This window comes from Astyanax mexicanus, chromosome 5 (assembly GCF_023375975.1).
Source record: "Astyanax mexicanus isolate ESR-SI-001 chromosome 5, AstMex3_surface, whole genome shotgun sequence".
NCBI classification, from domain to species: domain Eukaryota; kingdom Metazoa; phylum Chordata; class Actinopteri; order Characiformes; family Acestrorhamphidae; genus Astyanax; species Astyanax mexicanus.
The window spans coordinates 56,819,138-56,840,089 of NC_064412.1; the positions used below are offsets into that span (position 1 = coordinate 56,819,138).

General features: G+C 39.7%; 2 protein-coding genes across 7 annotated transcripts in view; both read left to right on the forward strand.

Annotated features, from left to right (window-relative positions):
- Positions 1-20,952, forward strand: part of psmb3 (proteasome 20S subunit beta 3) — a 213,178-nt gene that overhangs the window by 72,605 nt on the left and 119,621 nt on the right. The window lies entirely within an intron of this gene.
- Positions 1-20,952, forward strand: part of agap1 (ArfGAP with GTPase domain, ankyrin repeat and PH domain 1) — a 200,656-nt gene that overhangs the window by 37,945 nt on the left and 141,759 nt on the right. For 4 of the 6 annotated variants that reach the window (XM_007258467.3, XM_049479886.1, XM_007258468.3 and 1 more), the window contains exon 1: positions 14,725-16,753. The exons of the other annotated variants lie outside the window; for them this stretch is intronic. In XM_007258467.3, the coding sequence (XP_007258529.3) occupies positions 15,322-16,753 (1,432 nt within the window). In that variant the 5' untranslated portion in view covers positions 14,725-15,321. Of the gene's footprint in view, positions 1-14,724; positions 16,754-20,952 lie in introns of those variants that run through there. 6 annotated transcript variants of the gene reach the window in all.

Genomic DNA, 20,952 nt, shown 5'->3' on the forward strand with positions numbered 1-20,952 from the left:
ATGTAAATAAATGAATCAGTGTTAGATTGTCATCAAATTAAATTATATTAATTTTATTGGTGAAATAAAGACGTATTGATTGTTTTTTCCCCCCAGTGATTAGCATGCTTTGTAACGTCAGCTTGAGCATCGTTAGCACAGTGATTATGTAATTTTTAAATAATATAACATTTTCAAAGAGACAGTGGAGACAAAATAACTACGTAAGAAAAATATAGTAACTTATAAAAACTATTCTATTATTGTAATATAAAAAATAAGTGTAACATAAGTTTAAAGTGCAGAATTTAGAATTTTTAGTGCATATGCAAACAAACAGTTGAAAAATAAAAAAGATCTTAATGTTACGAGTAAATTCTATACTAATTTCAAGACAGAATATCCCTGTTATCACTGTAAAAAATGTTAATAGTTTCCAAAATTATTAAGATATAATCGCAAACAATACGACCAGTGTATATACCAGCATGCCTGTGCGGGAGCTGACAAACGGCATGTTTAAGTTCATTTTTTTTGCGTAATTTTAAACACTTTAAATCTGTTTATTAGTTTTACTAACTTAAAAAAAAACTGTCTGTTTCCTGCTGTAAGATAATGCGAGCTGTACAGGGCTAGGATAGTAATCAGTTAAATTAGGCCATGTGTGTCATTTTGTTCAGTCTCATGCTGAGCATGGTGGTGCTTAACTCACGTCTCCCTCAGCCCCGCCCCTGTTTAAATATGTAATGGCCTTGCAAAATGCCACGCCGACACTAAATCACCTCCTGAATAATTAATGATCAGTTGTTGGTGCAAAATGATAAGTTTGTCTGTGTCTCTCTGGACTAAACCTAAAGGAACAAGACCCTGGAGAGCATCAGCATTGCAGTGAAAGAGATTGGTCTTGAGATAAGATCCGAGCTGTTTTTATTAGTTTATTTATTTGATAAAGACACTTTTAGGACAATCAAATTATTTTTTACAGTGTCAATTTAGTTTGAATAGATTTTCTTCCCTTAATAAATTAAATTATAATTTAAAACAGCTTTTTATATTGACTAAGTTTATTTGATAATCAGAAAAATTACTTAGGACAATTATAAACGTAAGAAATCTGTAAGAAGACAAATATAATTTTATGATACTGAACATCACTGTAAATTCTTATTATCGGTGATTAATTAATCTAAGTGTTTTAATGTTTTTTTTTTTAAAGGAAGATCGAGATTTTACAATGTTCTGATTTAAAGCTGCAAACATTTTATACAGTTATAAAACTTGTGTTAAATGTATTTGAACTGGGTTTTTTCTGCACTTTTGCACTGAAACATTTATTTTTTTCTCCCAAAAGTAACTCAATATAATAAACTGTTATTGTCATAATTGCTCTTAATAATTGATCTTTTTTTTTCTTTTCTTTTCATGTGCTGTTTTCCATTCCTCCCGTTGGTCCTCACAGGTAAGATAAATGGATTTCTTCTTCTTTTTTTAAAGTTGGCTCATTTGATTTCATCATAATCTCGTCATGCTGAGCTTCGTTTTTATCCAAAGACACGTAATTTGATTTTGTGGTCATGTCATGTACCCTCTGTCTGGTCTCTGTCTGCTGATTTGCTCTGATATTATATTTCTTGCATCATTAGACCTCAAATATCTGGTTTAGTTTTAGCAGGGATGGCTTTTTGATTTGTAGTTGTCATTCATTTGTGTAGGCACAGTGTTCTTTCAGGATCTTTCAACTTTGAAAACCAGACTTTACTTTACTGTGTAAAGGGAAATAAATCCAAAGGAAGCATATAAGGATTTATAGTACTGAAATATGCAGTATTAGAGATGACTGATCTGTGTTTTTGGGGGCAAAATGCCACATTAATGCCACATGGATACCAAGCACAATTGGTACAGATTCCATTAATTACAGCAAATTACATGTAAACACTGTGAATCTAATATGAAAGTAAATATACAAAAGAGAGCTTTACTTAAAACTACACAAATTTCACAAGAGTTATATGTGTAAATAGTTTTTATTTTATAATTATGTGCCTCACTGCACTGCATGTTTTCGGGAGTCATTGTAATGCTTAAAATATTCTTTATTTAATGCACTGTGGAACTGATTCATTTAGCTTTAGACTGCTGCTGTAGCTGTATCTCTTGGTGCGCTTGGTGTTGTGTATGTGGTTAGTGGTGTTTGTTAGCTCTGCTACTCACTGAATGAGCTGAAAAAGGCACTGTAGAGAGTGGTATTATCTGGTTTGTGGGGTTAAAATCTTTATTCTCTTTCCACTACAAGGCTCATTAATCCCACACATATGAACTAAAGAAACTGTAAAGAAGTTCTGTAGCTGGTCTGGCTGTTGACAAGCGAGTACTGGCTTCAGTTTCATCTAGCGACTGGACACGGAAATGTATCCCTCCCCAAAAGTGATCTACGCTCAGAGCTGCTGTGGTAAACTTCGCTGCCGATTTGAATCAGATAATTTGGTGTATGTTCAGCTGTTTCTATTGTTTTAAGAGATGGAGGAGATGGCAGAAAAAAAATGTTGACTAGTCGAATAATCAGAAAAATAGTAATCAGATTAATCGACTACAATGTGAATGCAGTGTGTGTATTTAAGTGTAAGTGTGTGTAAGAGAGTGTGTGTTTCGTGTGTGTGTGTGTGTGTGTGTTTGAGGTAAGCATATTTCCTAATCCGTGGCTCAGTCAGCAGCAGATGCCTGTGTGTGCCAGTGTGTGAATGTGAATGTACCAGCAGGGGGTCTGTACTCTCTCTCTCTCTCTCTTTTACTCTCTCTCTCTCTCTCATATATACACTGTGTGTGTGATAACTGACCCATTTTCAGCAGGCTGGTGGTGGTGGGGAGGAGTTTTGCTGGATGAAAGGCGCCGCAGTGCTCTCTCTCCTCTAGGGATCACTCGTACCCCCTTTGATGAGCACCTTAACCAACGTATGCCAGCCCAGCATGCCCCCCCCCCCCCCATCTCCCCCTGATCCACGCCAACCCCAAACCCAAATCTCCCCGCTCCAGCCCGAGCAGTGTCCTCCCGAACAGATTCTCAGCACTTTGTGTGTGTGTGCATGTTTCTGCTCGGTGTTTTGACGTGAGAAGCCGAAGCTTTGCCTCCTGCGAGTGTTGCAGCTCTGAGTTTCATATTTCATATTTAATGTGATGCAGAAAGAACGCGTGTCTGAGAGAGCATGGGAGGAGAGGCAGCCTCTGCACCAAGGGTGTGTTCAAAATCTAGAGGTCTAGAGACCAGAGGGAGTGAGAGATACCTCTTACTACTTCTCTTCTCAGCTCTTCTCAGCTCTTCTCAGCTCTTTTGAGTAGGCCTGTCACAATAACTACATTATCGATTTATCGTTCAATAAATGGCGTGACCTCAATCATTTTAATAATCATGATATCATCCTTTGTGTTTGCACGTACAAAATTGCACTTACATATATTGTTACTGTGGGCATGGCTGCACCTTTATTAGGAATAATGCCTTCTATTAACACCCAAAACTAACTTTAAGAAACATAATAACGGCCCAGTGCGGCTCTAGTTGCTTAACTTTAGTGTCTTTTAGGTTCATGTTCAGGGCCTTTACGCCAGTTCAATGCATGCCAGCTGGGACAGACTGGGGCTGCGCGTTATGGTGTGGTTATGGCGGACACATGGTTCCCCTGCCTTCACACTTCCCAATGTGTATGTGTAATATAGTACACACTAAAGAAATCTATTATAACCTACTTTGGTTCAAGCTGTAAATCCTTTTTAAGGTTCCAAAATTAGGTGCGTAAACTGAAACGAAGAGTTTATTGTCTTCAAAAGGGTTCATTTGTATTTATTTGTTACAATTTTATGTTATTGTTTTATTAGTGCTAAATTAGTGGTCTAAAAATGCCAACAATATCGTTTATCGCAATCATTTCTGGGACAAAATATTGTTCGCTCTGCTGCAGTGCCAGGTCCCATCTGGGCCGTGCTGCTTTTCTGATCTTCGTTTTAACGCTGGCCCAGTAAACCTGCTGGCATCAGGACACTCTGCCCTGCTGCCGCTCTGCTGTGCGTGCAGCTCTTTAGTCGTATGGGCAGAGATGATTGAAAGGGTTGGCACTTGAAAGAAACAAAAAAAATAAGAGAGGGCTTATATCACTGTTATGTCACAGTTTTTGCCAATTGCCTCACCTGCCTTTTGTCTGTTAACTGTTAGTTTCTCAGGGGGTTCTGGGGTAATTTTTTTTTCTTTTATGTTTTTTTTTTATCCTCTGTGATTTTATTCCAGTCCAGAACGATCATGTTACAGACTGAATTATCTATTGTTTTTCTCTGAACTCCGTGCTCCTCCGGTAATTTTAGTCCCGTCCGGACGCACATCTCTGAGTTTCGTCTTTTCGCCTTTAATAAAATAGATATTTGTCCGCTGCTGTGCACCGTAATTACACTTTGGGCGCGTTTCCACGGAGATCCACATGTAAACACAACAGCCAGTGGAAATGGAGGAGCTACTGAACCCGATGTCATGTGACCGAGAAAGCCAAAAAAAACTCGCCGGTCCTCCTGTTTTTTCAATAGCAGTGTGAATGGCGTTTCTTGACCATTTAATATTATTTTTAAAATCTCCCATTTTTCTCCCAATTTATCTTGCATGTCAGGCTATAGCAAAGGTTTGATGCAAAAGTATAAAAAAAGTCAGACTGAAAATTAGTATTTACAGTATTTTGCAATCATAACCCCAACCCCCACCTACCGAAAATAAATGCAGCTTTACTACAATATTTTTAGGCAGTATTTTTAACTTTCCCATAGTTTGCCATTCATATTTATTCTCAAACACTCAGCAATGACACTAATATGAAAAACCTCACATAAACTCTGGTTTACTCATATCAGCACCACATGCACACATCACTATTCCATTACCATGTCAGCGTTGCATGGTGCTATGCTGCTAACAATGGCCCACCACCCAGATAACATCATCAGTTGTCTGGATCTGGGCAGAGATGAATAATGTAGAGGGTGGCTGACAACTTGTGCATGGCCGAGATGACAGATGGGATACAGTTAGAGCCCATTTTATTTCACTATACTGGTATGTAGACAGTGAGTTAAAGCTTCAACTGATAACAATCTGATTTTATACCTAAAACTGTCCATAACAGCAACAAGAAAACGTTAATAGCTAATTCCACTAATAGCTAATGCCACTAATAATGTGGTTAAGCTGTCTGCCTTTTTGTTAAACCATTGTTAACCGGCTTGTTGTTTAGTGGTTAAGGTTTTTTCTAAACATTTTAGGCTGTGTAGCACCTAAGATTTGGTCTGAACCAGCCCGCTTACTAGCTTCCATGGCTACATCCACTGCACAGTTATAGTATGAAAATACTGGCTGCAGCTCTGCTTACAGACAAGTACTTGAACTTGTCTTGCATGTTTCCTTGATATCTAAAGACACATCCTGATCATTTAATCATTTACTACTGACAATATAATCCTTAATAGTTTATTAATAGTTTAATAGTTTAAGTCTTCAAATTTTAAGACAGAAAAGAGAAAAGGTGGATGTGCAAAAAACAGCTTTTAAAATTAATAGAATCAGCATAACCACTGTATAGACAGATTATAGACGGATTATAGACCGGCACAGGACATGTATACATGCTGTTCAGATTAAGGAAGTCATCAGTGGCCGTGGTGTTGTGTTAAATTTGACTTGGGAGATTGGCTTAGCAGGGAGTAGAGACTGCGGCTTTTTAGATAAGAAGCTCTTTTGGGATTTTTAATGGATTAAGCGCGGAGCACCTGGGATGTTTAGCTTCAGTCAATTTTCTAACCTCTTTCTTTTGTTGTAATTTAAGATGTACAGTACAGATTTTATTTTATTTACTTTGCTGTGCAATATCTAAAGATTGTTAGCCGGGAGCTAAAGTATACCTTGTTTTCCTATACCGGTCATGTCTCCTATTTTTGCCCGGAAACTACCCCTTTATTTTAACTAATCCATCCTCCCGTATTACTGTTTTTCTGTAAATTTTGCATATTATAATATAAGAAAAACTGTATTAATCAGAAGAGAGGCCACTGGCTGCTGTGTGAATGGGAAATCTCTTAATGCCAATCATGGTACCGGTTCAAGGATGAAGTTCCGCCTCTCAGGAGAAACAGCCAATCAGCTCGCTGGTTTTGCGGATGTGAGTCAGTGGGCTAGTGGGGTAGTAGGGTAGGCCCTTAGGACTAATATTTATTAAGATTTCTTTCAAAAATTTGTTTTAGTGTGTCATACAAAGGTAAAAGAACAATTTTGTTATAAAGTAAACCATTTACTTGTTTCTTTTGTTACATGAAAATGCATTGTTTATGTACTGTTTTGCATAATTTATTGAGGAATGGATTACTGATATACTCAATATTACTGAATATATCTGGTCCATGTCCTTTGTTAAAAGCTGCGTATACGTACTATCGTTAATAAACTCCTGAAGACCGAGCTCTTCAAAGAGCACTTACTCTCCTAACACCTCTAACTAACTAACTACTTCTAACCTTATTTCCTTCTTCCTCTCCTTCACTCCTCTATCCCATTACTTGTTTTTGACCTCCTTTAGGCCCTGTCTAAAGATGTTTTTACCTTTAACTTCTATTACTTTTGTACTTCACTATTGTAAGTCGCTTTGGACAAAAGCGTCTGCCTAATGTAATGTAGGAGTGTCCACAGGATTTCAGTGTCAAAAAGGTAGATCTATCAGATTTTCATTGTGTAATTGTAGTTTTTAAGTGGTTCACAGGTGGTTATTCCACATTTCTTGTAATCCTGTCTCAAAATATAAGAGATATTGAGCTTGAAGTGGGCGGTGGGCCTTATTTTTAAATCTAAAACTTGACAGGTTAATGCTAATGACTAATACAGGCAGGTTACACAGGTAATATGAGAAAACCTGTTATGAAGATATGTTATCATTTGCAGAGTCAGCAAGCTTCTTTGTAAAACCTTTCTAAGCTGTAACCAATAACACAGAACAGTGATTGTACACTCAGCTGCACCTCTGTTCAGTACATGTTCAGGACACAGGGAAAAAATGCCAGTCTTTCCAGTGGAGCAGAGCGCTAAACAGGGATTTTCCTCCGTAAGCCCTTTATCTCCGATGAAAGTCTCCCCCCTGGGGTTCTGCCTGCCTGGCCAAGTGTGGTGAATGGACTGGAGAACACCTGCTAAAGTTAGCTCGAGTCTCTCCATCACTCTCATTCCTGTCACTCTGTCCATCTTCCATCTTTATATCCAGGTTATCTGCATTACATCCTCTAATGATGTTTTTTTTTTTTTTTTTTTTTTTTTGTTAGTCCGTAGTTCTCGGATTGCTATTTTCACGCGTCCATCATTATTTGGACCTTATATAAGAATGATGCCTTTATTCTGACCTCATTTTTACCTGCTCACTTCACCTGTCTGGGGAATCAGAATTATATTATAAGCCAAGTGTAAACACAGCCCAGACACACATAAAACAGACACAAATCTAATCTCTTAATACAGACACTTCAGGAGGTGGCCTGAGACGCATTTGCTCCATCAGTCCATAAGGCCCCAGGCCCTATTTTATAGGCTACCTAATCTATAGGTGAGCTGTCAACCGTGCAGCTTGATCTAAGTGTCTGTTAGTTTGTCTTTGCTATCATAACGATGGGAAAAGTACACCTTCTGCAGCTTGAAACGTGCAGAAGGATTGTGCTAATTCTATTAATTAAACAAGCACAACAATTTGGTTTGTCACTTATAATTCCCATTAAGAGCCAGATGCGGATTGCTATTTTAACAGCGCAGCTTCCTGAACGTGTCCAACAAACTCTTCTCAGCAGAGGAAACTGAGCTGCTGGTTGACGCTGTGAAGGAACTCCAGAAGCTTATTTACGGAACAGCAATGTTATTTTATTTACTATTCTGATTTGTAACAAGCTGGGCCGTATACGCAGCTCGCTTGCATTGCTAAGATAGCAATGAACTAGCAATCTGACTGTTGGCTGTTGTCAGGGTTTAAATCAGACAGTGGTGTCAAAAATGTACCCAAACAACTAATTTACAGACCACAATGCCTATCGGTGTAGATGTATTTCTAAGCTTGATGCCTGTAGTAATCATGCTGAGCTCAGGACTGTATTAAGTTGGTGAATCGTGAGACAGTCAGCTGATTTTTCAGCTCATCTTTCCCTCCCTCAGTGCTGAGCTGGACAGGAGAGTTAGGTTGGCACTGTTTAGCTTTGCCAGTTGTGCCGAGTGCTGAACCAGCAGAACCTCCCATCATAGCAATGCCTCCAATGTTGTAAGAAGCCTCTTAAGAGTCGGTGTACTCTCTGTTATATAAAGCTTTTTTTAACCAAATCAAATAATGCTGTGCATGAAAACGCACAGCATTATTGTAGTTATTTCATTTATTATGGGTTTTAAAATCTTAACTGGACAAACCTTTTATCTTATTACAGGCAGAGTACTCTTGTTGTCTTAAAATACAGTATTTTATCCATAAAATCGACAAAGTTGCAGTACTGTCCTTTTTCTGCAATAGCAAAAAAAGTGTACAGCAGGGTTGTTCAAACTATGTAGAGGTATTTTAGAAATAGAATGAAAGTTGGCCCGCTGTTAAGCAGGTTTTTATAATGTGAGATTCAAAATTTGAACGCTAGGTGTCAGAAACGGGCCAAAGAGTCTAAAATTGGAGAAAGTGCGCAGTTGTAGCGCAGAAAAACGGGCCAAAGAGTCTAAAAGCGGAGAGGGTGCACAGTTGTAGTGCAGAAAACGGGCCAAAGAGTCTAAAAGCGGAGAGGGTGCACAGTTGTAGAGCAGAAAACGGGCCAAATAGTCTAAAAGCGGAGAGGGTGCGCAGTTGTAGCGCAGAAAACGAGCCAAAGAGTCTAAATGCGGAGAGAGTGCGCAGTTATAGCATAGAAAAACGAGCCAAAGAGTCTAAAAATGGAGAGTGCTTAGTTGTAGCGCAGAAAAACGAGACAAAGAGTCTAGAAGCGGAGAGAGTGCTCAGTTGTAGCGCAGAAAACAAGCCAAAGAGTCCTCTGGTGTACAGTGTATTTTAACCCGGTTTAAATGGAGACACTTCTTTGATCTGAGTGTGTTTTCTTGGCTTACTGAAGGACAGGTGTCCCCCCCCCCCTGGAAAGCTTCAAGCGTAATTTCATTAAAGCAGCTTTCATGGTCTGGTCTGCAATTATCACATGCCTTTGTCTTTCTGAGCCATGCATAATGAAGACACGCACGCAGTAAATGTTCCAGAGGATGCGCTGTTGGTGTTTTGCAGTGGGTATTTCACACCCTTCCAGCATGTGCTGGAAATTTGGTGGCATTCGCCTGCGAGAACGTCATGTCTGAAGATTATTTTCAGCTCTGCATTCTTCGATAAGGTAAAAGCAGGTTTCCTGACAGGGCTGTGGCTCTTGTACAAATTGCTGTCAGTGTAATAATAAGAATTTCTATGCCTGGAGGTTTATTCACCACAGGACAGTATTTTTGGGATTATACTGGTGTCAGCAGAAGCTACAAAAAGCCATGTTTCATTCTGACAACTGTAAATACAGACAAACTGAGCTGTAGGTTTGAATGATATGGCCCCTAAACAATATTAAACGATATTTCAGGCAACATGAAAAAGCATTAAATTATACTTTTGCAAATCAATAATTATTAATGTTTAATTTTATATAAATATAAGTTTCTATACAACTCTATAAAAATGTATTTTTCTTAAACAACAGCTTATCAAAACTTTTTTTATATATAGTGATAAAAACACTATACCTACCACAGAACTAAAGTGTGCAATATTTAGTGCCTACATGTAATTATTAAGTTATTTCAAGCATTTATTTGCAGAAAATGGGAAATGGCTGAAATAACAAAAACGATGCAGAGCTTTCAGACCTCAAATAATGCATAAAGTTTTAAGAGTTCAGAAATCAATCAATATTTGGTGGAATAATCCCTGGTCTCTAATCAGTTTTTTATGCATCTTGGAATCATGTTCTCCTCCACCAGTCTTACACACTGCTTTTGGATAACTTAACACTCGTGCTTTACACTCCTGGTGCAAAAATTCAAGCAGTTCAGTTTGGTTTGATGATCAGATTGTGATCATCCATCTTCCTTTTGATTATATTTTCCAGATGTTTTTAATTTGGTAAAATCAGAGAAACTCATCATTTTTGCAGTTTTGCAGTTTTTATAGTCCCGGAGCTCCTGATGGTTGCAGCTCGTCAGCTGGCGGGTCACGTACTCGGCGGTTCGAGCGCAACAATCGAATGTTCATGCAATATATGGAGGATCTCAACGTGCTTGATGTCTACATTTCTCGTTCTTCATGTTTGAAGTGGATGTGCTCTATTTTTCCCTTTGAATCCATGAGATTCCTGCTTAGAATTCCTGCCTCCGTGGTGTGGTGAAGGGTCTGTGCAGTCACACAGAAAATGCAGGATGTTGGAAAGCGTTGGAGTAGCACAGCGCTCGCTCTCGAGTGCGATAAAAGGGCAGAGCGGCGTTTGAAGTTGGGACTTGGCGGCGTACGTCGGTGTGTAATTTGCCTCCCCTGTGTAGGAGATTTGCTGCAGTCTTGCTTGTTCAGGGCTTCGGCTTCTCCGCAATTAGAGCTTCTCTGAAAGAAAACTAAATTACGCATTATGAGGAACAGACCCTCTCTTTGGTTTGTGGGCCCAACAAAAGAAAGGAAGAAGCGCGGCGCCGGTGAAACAACAAGGTGCGTCGTGAAGAAATGACAGAAGTATTCGTCTAAACCCCGGCCACTTCCCCTAATGCAGGCTTTTGTGTTGCTAGCGCTCGCAGCTGTGGTTTAAGTGGATTCCATGCAGGGATTTGACTTGAAGTTTTTATGTGAACAGACATATTCTCATAATACTCCAATATTAAATCTTTATAGGAGCTTCTACAGGAGGAGTAATAAACTGAATGTGTAATAAAGGACTGTTCACAGCAGAATAAATGCGCCTCGCTTACTGATCAGCATAATAACAGAGATTCTGTGCTGAAAGGAAATGTAGATTCCTCACAATTCACAATTCCCTCAGTTCACCAAGAACCATTGCTTTTAATCCTATATAGAAGAGGTGTGGGAAAGTTTCTATTCTTAGATGTATCTTGATTAGGATTTGAATCGATTCACAAATGCGAAAAATTGATTTTAGGCTCTTTATAGTGGGGCTGGGTATCGTTTTATATGTTTAATACCGATACAATACTCAATTCTGATACCCAAACGATACCTTTTTTTTTTAATCATATCCAAAAAATACAAAAAATTATTATTTTGTTAAATATAATTATAATTATTTAATAGTTAAATATAATTATTTATTTAACAGCAGACACGAGTAATCTCATTCTTATACTGTCACCATAAGAGAATACATCTTTCTGGACTTTCTTGGAACAAACAAACAATGAGCATATTACTGGACGCAATTCATTGTTTAAGAGTCATTTTTAAAGAATTATCAGCATTAGATTGGCAAAATCAAATTCCTTTAAAATCGTTAAATTTTCCCAAAAACGGTCAGTGCGCCTTATGTATGAATTCTACCAGTCAGGTATTAAGTAGCAGTAAAGCCACTCTGCTGAAGTACAGCGTTTATAAGGGTGAGTTTCAGTAAAGTTTCTCCAGCACTAAGGCTGAAGCAGTATTAGCATTAGCCGCTAACTGCAGCGCTAGCTCTTTCGCTGTTCAGAAGTGAGTATATCTGACTGTAGTCTGCATGTTTACAGTGTTAAAACAAGCTACGTGGGATACGAGGGCTGCAACTAATGATTATTTTGGTAGTCGACTTTTGGTAATCTGCCGATTATTTTTTTCGATTAGTCGATTAGTCAACAATTATTTCTGCCAGCTCTAAAAAAGATAGAAACAACAGAACATGAGATTTAAATGGCATTTAAATATCTTAATTGCACTTCTGTCCCACAGCATTTTGTGTAATGTGGTACTGTTACAAATTAATGATTAGTCGACAATTTAAAATAATCGACATTGTCGATTACATCGACTAATCATTGCAGCTCTAGTTGTAAGGTCGCTACAGATTCCCACCTCTACTCTACAGGGTTGCTTAGCGCTGCTGTATCTCTGTTTTTTGGGTCCGTCAGACCAGAATACGTCTAAAGGCTCTGAGGAGTGGTGTGTATTTGGAGGAGGGGGTGGAGTTGAGTGGTGGTGGAGCGACCTTGATGGAGGCAGACTGGAGCAGGTGGTGCTCCTGTGGGCAGGGGGGGTACGGAGGGGAGAAAGCGGAGAGCAGCGGGTCGAGATGGGCGCTAACGAGCCCCGCCTAATCCGCCTTAATCTCAGTAATGATTCCAGAAATGTTAGGCTGGAGTTCAAGACGGAAGGGAAGGTGCGGGGATTTGAGTGGAGATAAGAGGGGTAATCTCTATTACCCACACCTCCCTGCCCCCAGAGACTGAGGGGAGAGGGGGGCAGGAGGTGGTAAGAGGGGGCAGAAGAGAGATGGATGGCATGCAGATGAAAGAGAGCGGGTGGGGGTGTGCTGTGCTGTACTTGGTGTACTTTACTTTTCTTTCAGTCAGTGTTTTGCATTGATTTAATTTCCAAAGAAGGTCATGTTTTTCTCCCAAATTCCAAATAAAAAATGCCATTTAGAGCTTTAATTTGCAGAAAATGAGAAATGGCTGAAATAACAAAAAAGATGCAGAGCTTTCAGACCTCAAATAATTAAAAAAAAAATTATATTCATAACCACAGTTTTTTCATGCATCTTGGCATCATGTTCTCCTCCACCAGTCTTACACACTGCTTTTGGATAACTTTATGCTGCTTTACTCCTGGTGCAAAACAATTTAAACAGTTCAGTTTGGTGGTTTGATGGTTTGTGATCATTCATCTTCCTCTTGATTATATTCCAGAGGTTTTCAATTTGGTAAAATCAAAGAAACTCATAATTTTTAAGTGCTCTCTTATTTTTTCCAGAGTATATTTTATAAATATTAGTAAAGTACAAAACGAGAGTATGCTTACAATAAACAAAGAAACAGTGGAGAATTAGGAAAAACAGAGCTGTAAAAAAAGTATTTGGCCCTCTACAGTTTTTTTTTTTGTTTGTTTTTTTTTTATTTGCACATATTTTCCTTTTTCATGTTTGTTGCACAAAACACCAGTAAAAAAAAGTTTACGCTTAATCTCATAGGCCCACCAACTGCACTTTACCTCTGACATTAGACTGGAGCCAACGAGACAAATTAACGTCTCATTTTTACTAATTTTATGTAAATTGTGATTTTATAACACTTTACTATCACTGCTCTAGTTTATTGTAAACAGTAACCCACATTAGCCTGAAGCTCAGCAGTTAAGCCCGGGTGGACTTCAAACCTGCTTGATTGACAGGTAGGAGCAGCGAGGCCCCGCCCCCTCCTCTGGAGCTCACCGGATCCTCACAAAACCTGGAGCGGAGTTTCCCTTTTTATTGGGACCGGATCTGTTTTCTGTGTTGTGGTTTCTCTGTACAGGAAAATTCTACAGACAGTGCTGTTTTAATGCTAACACTGGACTATTTTTATTATTATACACTGGTTTTAGTGAAAATTTTTATTTTAGTGTGTTTTTTATTATAGTGTGTGTCTTTTCCCGAAGCACCCATTAAATAATGAGCAGCGCTCTGTCTTAAATAGACTGGCTCTCTACTTAGGGGTCTTACTTTCCTACATAGTGCACTAATTATCCACTTCTGCCTTCAGATGAAGGCTTGAGGTTGGGTTGAGAACTGCACAACAACAATTTAGAGGAAAATTAAGCACAGATTGGAAAAAAATATATAAAATAAGTAATAATAAAAATAAAAAAAGGCTCTAGTCTGCCAGGCCTAAAACAAACTACACTATTATTATACTGCACCCCTCCCGAAAAATACAGGGAAATACAAGCATTTAAAAATGAATAAATCTTGATTAATAATAAATAAATAATGATTAAAAATTAATTATTATTCAGAACAGCATTCTGAGTGATTGACACCACATATATAAACATAATTTAATTCTGCCATTTTTTTTGTATTTGCTTGTAAATATCCATTAATAAAAGCTTAAGAAAAGCTGGTAGGCCACATTGTTTACACATACCTGCGGTGGTTTCCTGGTGGTTTTCGTGTATTAATGTTATTGTTGGTTTCAAGTAAATTAAGCAATATGTCGTTTCCTTTAATGCATTACCCTATCCCTATTAAAAAAAACATTTTATCATGCAAAAGTGGACAGTTGGAGGAGATTTTTATTACTCTTTTTTTGTAAAATAGAATTATTTTAAACTCTAGTATCTATACTTCTACCTGCAGAGTAATGAATGGGAATAGTGTTCACACTTTTTGACAGGGTGAGATGTTCAGTGAGTGATGCAAGCCTGTGTAACAGCTCCAGCAGATCCTGCTCCTTTCTGATCCACTCCGGGTTTTTGTGATTCCGCTCCGGGTTTTGAATATGCTTTTCTTCACTGTGAAAGAGAGAAAGAGAGAAAGAGAGAGAGAGAGAGAGAGAGAGAGAGAGAGAGAGAGAGAGAAGGATATGGATCCTGAATCTGTGTGTGAGCGCGCTTTTCCGCGGAGCGTGGAGCACGCGCGCTGTAAATGAACGGAAAACATCAGTCGGTCACGGCGGAACAAAGGAGCGGAGCTGCGGGAGGAGGAGAGCCGGGGAGCGGGGCGGGCTGGCGGCGCTGTGGGGGGACGCGCGCGCTCGGCTGGGATTACGGAGCTGCTCGCGCTGCTGTTCTGCGGTAGCGCTCGCGCTGCTGTTTCTTTTTCTGCGCCCCGGGAAGAGCGCGAGCGCACCGGGCACGGGGAGTACTGAAGGCTGCTGCCCGCGAGGAGGTCTGGATGGAGCTCAGGACGGTGCTCGTGTAGATTTTTAATAGATTACTACTGTTTTTCTGTTCATGCATTCATTTTTTGTTGGGGTGGTTGGTCATTCATTTAATAATAATGCACAATTTGTATATTTAAATATTTGCATATTAAAACTGTGAACTTTTTTTAGTAAATTGCTTGATATTAATTAATAATCAGAATATCAGAATAGCAATTACCCATAAGTTAATATATTAATTTATTACGCTATTATTTGAGTTGCTTATTATATTATTATTATTACATTATTTTATTGTAGTTTCTTTACATGATACCTAGATACCTATCTTTGCTGTACTGTATATGGTATGGTATATAGTATTATTAGAATGGCCCCTAGACAACATGTCACATCAGCTCTTTGTAACCACTTCTTCTTCATGCTAAATTAAATCAAGCGCACCTCGTCACGCCAAAAAAATAATGCACCTGCTTGATAGTAATTACCCAGAAAGGATGGAGCGTGGCACGCCGCAAAGGAAAACCGTGTACAGGATCTCTCTCACCTTGGTGAAAAAGGAGAGTTTGCAAGGTGGTGGCAGTGGTAGTAGTGGTGGCAGTATTGGTGTCAGTGGCGCTGCCACAGTGCCCAGGCGGCTCGAGAACCCCAAAATCAGTGCCTACCGCCGGGAAGGATCATCCGAATTCCAGAGGAGCTGTCTTCTAGAGGAGGTTAAGGAAGTTGAGGATGAAACGGACGAGTTCTCCGTTCCGCATGCCTACAGGAACTTCAGGACGTTCAGCACAGGGCAGCTGGAGCTCGGTAGGTTGAAGGTGTCGCGGAAGGCACGTCTGCACTTACAGAAGGATAACTCTCTAGAGTTGGATGATACAGATACGCAGACTTTCACAGCGTTGGAGGACGCTCGCTGCTGCAAAGAGGCAATAAAGAATGGTTCACTTCTTCATAAGGAGGTGGATGATAATGATGATAATGATGTTCGAGTGCAGGATGATACGACTTCAGCTGACAGACTCAAAGCGGAAGGTGAAGCTGAGGAAAGCTGCAAAGCAATAGCAGCAGATTCTGCTGTAGGGAATGGAGAGAGCATGAGCTATAAGAAGAAAAAAGACAAAATGCTTCTAAAGACTTCTAAGAGTGCTGAAGAGCAGGTCAGCGGATGTACCGTTGGAGATCAGTCAACGTTTGAAGAGGGGAAAGACTCCTTTAATGGCGGAAAGCTGCCTAAGGACTCCAGCCTCTCATCTTTGCTTTCTAAAGCGAACGGAAAGGCGTCCAAGCAGAGCCCGCAAACCCCGCCGGTCAACAAGAAGCACCCCGGCTTGTTGCGCCGCAGCTTCAGCTTTCGCCACTGGACTGGAAGCGAGCTCTTACGGATACGAGCTCTATCCAAGGAGAAGCACCACAGCAGCTCGGGTTGCATCGGGCGAGAGGAAGCTCAGGCTCAAGCCCAGGTCAAGTCCCAGCAGTCTGCTGTGGTCCTTCAGAACCCTGCTTTTGATGAGAATGAACCAGCAGAAGAAATAGAGAAGGACAAAGTAGAGAAACGAAACACTCTGGACGTAGGCGAGTTTGTCGGAAGTCGCCGGGAGCGCGCCAAGGGCAAGAACCGTACGCTGGACAACAGTGACCTGCTCAGGCTTTCGGATAAGTCCCTGGCCGAGAAAGAGGGATTCCTCCGAGGCACCGGCTCTCGCTCCAGTGGGCAAGAGCGCAGACTCATTCGCTTTTTCAGTGGAATCTTCTCCAAGAAAGATGGCACCTCTACGCCCGTCAGCAGCCCCAGCAATCATCGTGCCCTCCGCAAGAATGGCCTGCTGGGGTCTCAGAGGAGGGCCACTATGGGTTACTCGCAGTCGAGCACAGAGAGCGTCAACGGCTTCCTACCGGACGGTAATGACTTTAGCTGTTTTTCTCTTTTGCGTTTGGCTGTTTGTTGAAGCCTAATGAAGTGGGGGAGTGCGAGTGGGGGAGTGCGAGTGGCGGTCGGATGCCGTTTGGCTGTTTGGTGTTGGGGTGGGGGCTGATGGGATGGATGTTTGTTTTGGACACAAGAGTGATGTTTAGCTGCCATTCTTTAGGGCTCCCTTTGTTTGTTTTTCATTAAATTGTCTAGTCTCTGCTCTCTAACTCTCTCCCTCCTCCTCCTTCTCTCTTTCTTTCTTATTTCGTTCCTCTGTCCAATATGAGCTTCTTTCTAAGTTTAAGCTTAGGAAGATGCATTGTAGTGAATTTGTAAATAGATTTTTAGCACTGATCTCTCTCTTTTCTCCACTGATTTGCACTGTGATATTATCTCTCAGATTTTACAATTCTTGCAGTTCTCTCTAAAACAGTGGGGAAAACCTACAAGCACAACTCAAGATCAAATCAGACAATCTACACAAGGTGCTGAATAGGTTACTCAAGTCTAACACATAGACACTTTATAATAACAAATGCCGAAATACTGTCTTGTCAACCACACAACATCCAGCTTAACCTCAAACACCTAATTTAATACATACAGGGGTTGGAGAATGAAACTGAAACACCTGGTTTTAGAGCACAATAATTTATTGTGGTGACGGACAGTTCTGGTGGAAACAGGAGAGTTGAGGTGCACATTGAATTCTGTGTGATTTGATCAGCTGTAGTTTTGTTTTTTGGATACAATCCGGGTTAGCACCCGAACATCCCTTTCAGACAGCTTCCTCTTACAGCGTCCACAGTTAATCCTGTTGGATGTGGTTGGTGCTTCTTGGTGGTATGCTGACATTACCCTGGATACTGTGGCTCTTGATGCATCACAAAGACTTGCTGTCTTGGTCACAGATGCTCCAGCAAGACGTGCACCAACAATTTGTCCTCTTTTGAACTCTGGTATGTCTCCCATAATGTTGTGTGCATTGCAATATTTAGAGCAGAACTGTGCTCTTACCCTGCTAATTGAACCTTCACACTCTGCTCTTACTGGTGAAATGTGCAATTAATGAAGATTGAACACCAGGCTGCTCCAATTTAGACATGAAACCTAAAATCCCACACTAAAATGATGACGGGTGCTTCAGTTTCATCATCCAACCCCCACCCCTAACCTAAAACAGTGGACCAGAGAAAGCGATTGCCACATCCAGACATCATATACAGTCACACCTCTCGCACCGTTGTTATTGTATTGTGTGCAATATATACACTCTACGTCCGTGCACTCCCGGTGACAGCAGGTCGCCCGAGATGTCCTCCCCTCCCTCGTGTCTCTGATATGATAATGAGGAGCTTCTGGTAGATGCATCTCGTGCTCAGAAAGTGCCCTTAATGAATTACCTGCCTGGCTGTGAGCCACAGACCATCTGCCACCTCACCAGAGGTGAACAGACCCTCGTGAAGGATGGGACGCTCCTGTCTGCAGAGCTTGTCCTCCGTTCACACACTCCGTCCCCCCACCCCGAGAGGTCTGGGACAGGAAATGAGAGGATCTGTGAGAATCGGCTTCTTCTAATGAAGATGCTGCTGTAGATGTCCTGAGTGTCTTTCTTTCTTTTTCTCTTGGGAAGCTTGTTTTTGTTTTAGTCCTTCAAAGAGACATTGTTTCATGAGCTTGGAACAATAGTATCTGCGTATTGTGATGCACAGCTCTGGATAAAATGAAGAGAGCACTTGAGTTTCTGAATCAGTTTCTCTGATTTTGCTATTTATAGGTTTATGTTTGAGTAAAATGAAGATTGTTGTTTTATTCTATAAACTACCGACAACATTTCTCCCAAATTACAAATAAAAAGATTGTATTTTAGAGCATTTATTTACAGAAAATGAGAAACGGCTGAAATAACAAAAAGATGCAAAAAGGAGCTTTCAGACCTCAAATAATGCAAATAAAACAATAAAGTTCATATTCATAAAGTTTTAAAAGTTCAGAAATCAATATTTGGTGGAATAATCCTGGTTTTTAATCACAGTTTTTTTTTTTTCATGCATCTTGGCATCATGTTCTCCTTCACCAGTCTTACACACTGCTTTTGGATAACTTTATTACCACCATGCAGTATCATGATAGTATTTTAGGGCCGTATCGCCCAACCCCAGTATATAGTAAACAGAAATTTTCCCACACATCATGTGAACAAAAACACTTAAATTAATGGTGTTTATCTTTGGAAACATTGTGGTGTTAACACTTTGTGATTTAGCTATCATATCTAAATTTGACAAATGACGGCTTAATGATGGCTTTTTGACCTTACTCAAAAGCTCAAAGGTTACGAATTGAAGGCAGCAGGTTCTTTACAAAGTGCCGTAAGCTTAGTTTTAGGCTTAAGGTTAGCTGTATAAGCTAAAATCCAGAACCCTTCTCTTCCTCCTCCTCTTTCTCCTCTTCTTCCTCCTCTTTCTCCTGGTCTGTGTGTGGTGTTGAGCTAAGCGGTGGTGATGTGTGACCCGTGCTGTGTGTTTAGGTTGGCGTAGGTGGTGTCGTATAACCAGTAATGGTTAGCTGCTTCAGCATTCTCCAAATTCTTCAGGCGTTCCTGACGTACAGGCAGATCTGCTGTGAGTGATAGTAGCTGGAGATAGTAGTTAGTTACTGAAGACTATCATAGATTATCTATTCTACTGTCTTTTTGATACGCCCTTTCTATTATTACTCCTTTTGTACTTTTTTCCAGAGGCTACATGTACCTTCACACGTGATTTATGATTTCGTTTTAGTCACCAAAAACCAAAAACACTTTAGTCTAATTTTAGCCAATACAATAAAAAAAATATTCAGATTATTTTATCTCATGTATATTTAGGGTTTTACTATTTTAATTGTGTAATTATAAGCAAAGACCAGCAATCTCTGTGCATGTAGCTGCACTGCTTATGCAATCGACTGTACTTACAGTAGTACTAAGTAAAATATCAAGCACAGCATAGTCTCTTAACTATTAAACACCTTTAAAACCCAAATAAACACTGAATTAACAGGAGAATTCTGTAGTTAAGCTGTTCAGTTAAGTTAATAGTGTTAATATAAGTTAAGTGTAAATCTGTAATGCAGTATTTGGCAAATACATGATAGAATTTATAAAACATATATATTACATATAGTTTCTCTGTCAGTCTTAGACATTTTTGTTTAGATTTTATGCACAAAATGTGTAATCAATTTCATCATAGTTTTTCAATATTTGGTGGAATAACCCTGGTCTGGTTTTTAATCACAGTTTTAATTTCATGCATCTTGGCATCATGTTCTCCTCCACCAGTCTTACACACTGCTTTTGGATAACTTTATGCTCCTTTACTCCTGGTGCAAAAATTCAAGCAGTTCAGTTTGGTGGTTTGATGGTTTGTGATCATCCATCTTCCTCTTGATTATATTCCAGAGGTTTTCAATTTGATAAAATCAAAGAAATTCATAATTTTTAGATGTGTTTTCAATGTTTTTTCATATTGCAAAGAGTATTGTTACATTTTTAGTATTTAAAAAGATTGAGTTCTCATCTCATTTTCCTCATAAAAAATAGGTTTTCAGTGAGTATTTTTTGGCATATGTTTTATTAACAAAATTAACACTGATGCACAGATAACACAGACACTTTTAAAAGTATCTCACTTTTCTCTCCTTCTTTTCCTCTTTGTTTTCTACTCTTTGTAAGTTAGTGCAGCGGTGCTGAGCTTGCCCTGGTGCCATGTGTTACTGTATGGGAACAGGATGTGAGATAGTGTTCTCTGGAGTGCTCAGTCAGTGCTGGCCCTCAGTGAGGGTTCGGTTCAGAGCCAGATGGGGGCTATGCTTTAAAATGCTCATGAACTCGCAAATTTTAGCTTTAAAAGTGCTTAACATGTTGTGTTTCAGTGTGGGAGCATCTGTGATGTTCCTTGGGGCTGTTGGCTGTTGTTCCCACAGCTTTTCTTTCCTTACGGCTCCTGTTACCTTATATATGTAAATATATACAGCTCTGGAATAACTTAAGAGACCACTTTTCACGTTTCTGAACCAGTTTCTCTGATTTTGCTATTTATAGGTTTATGTTTGAGCAAAATGAACATTGTTGTTTTATTCTATAAACTACAGACAACATTTCTCCCAAATTCCACATAAAAATATTCTCATTTAGAGCATTTAT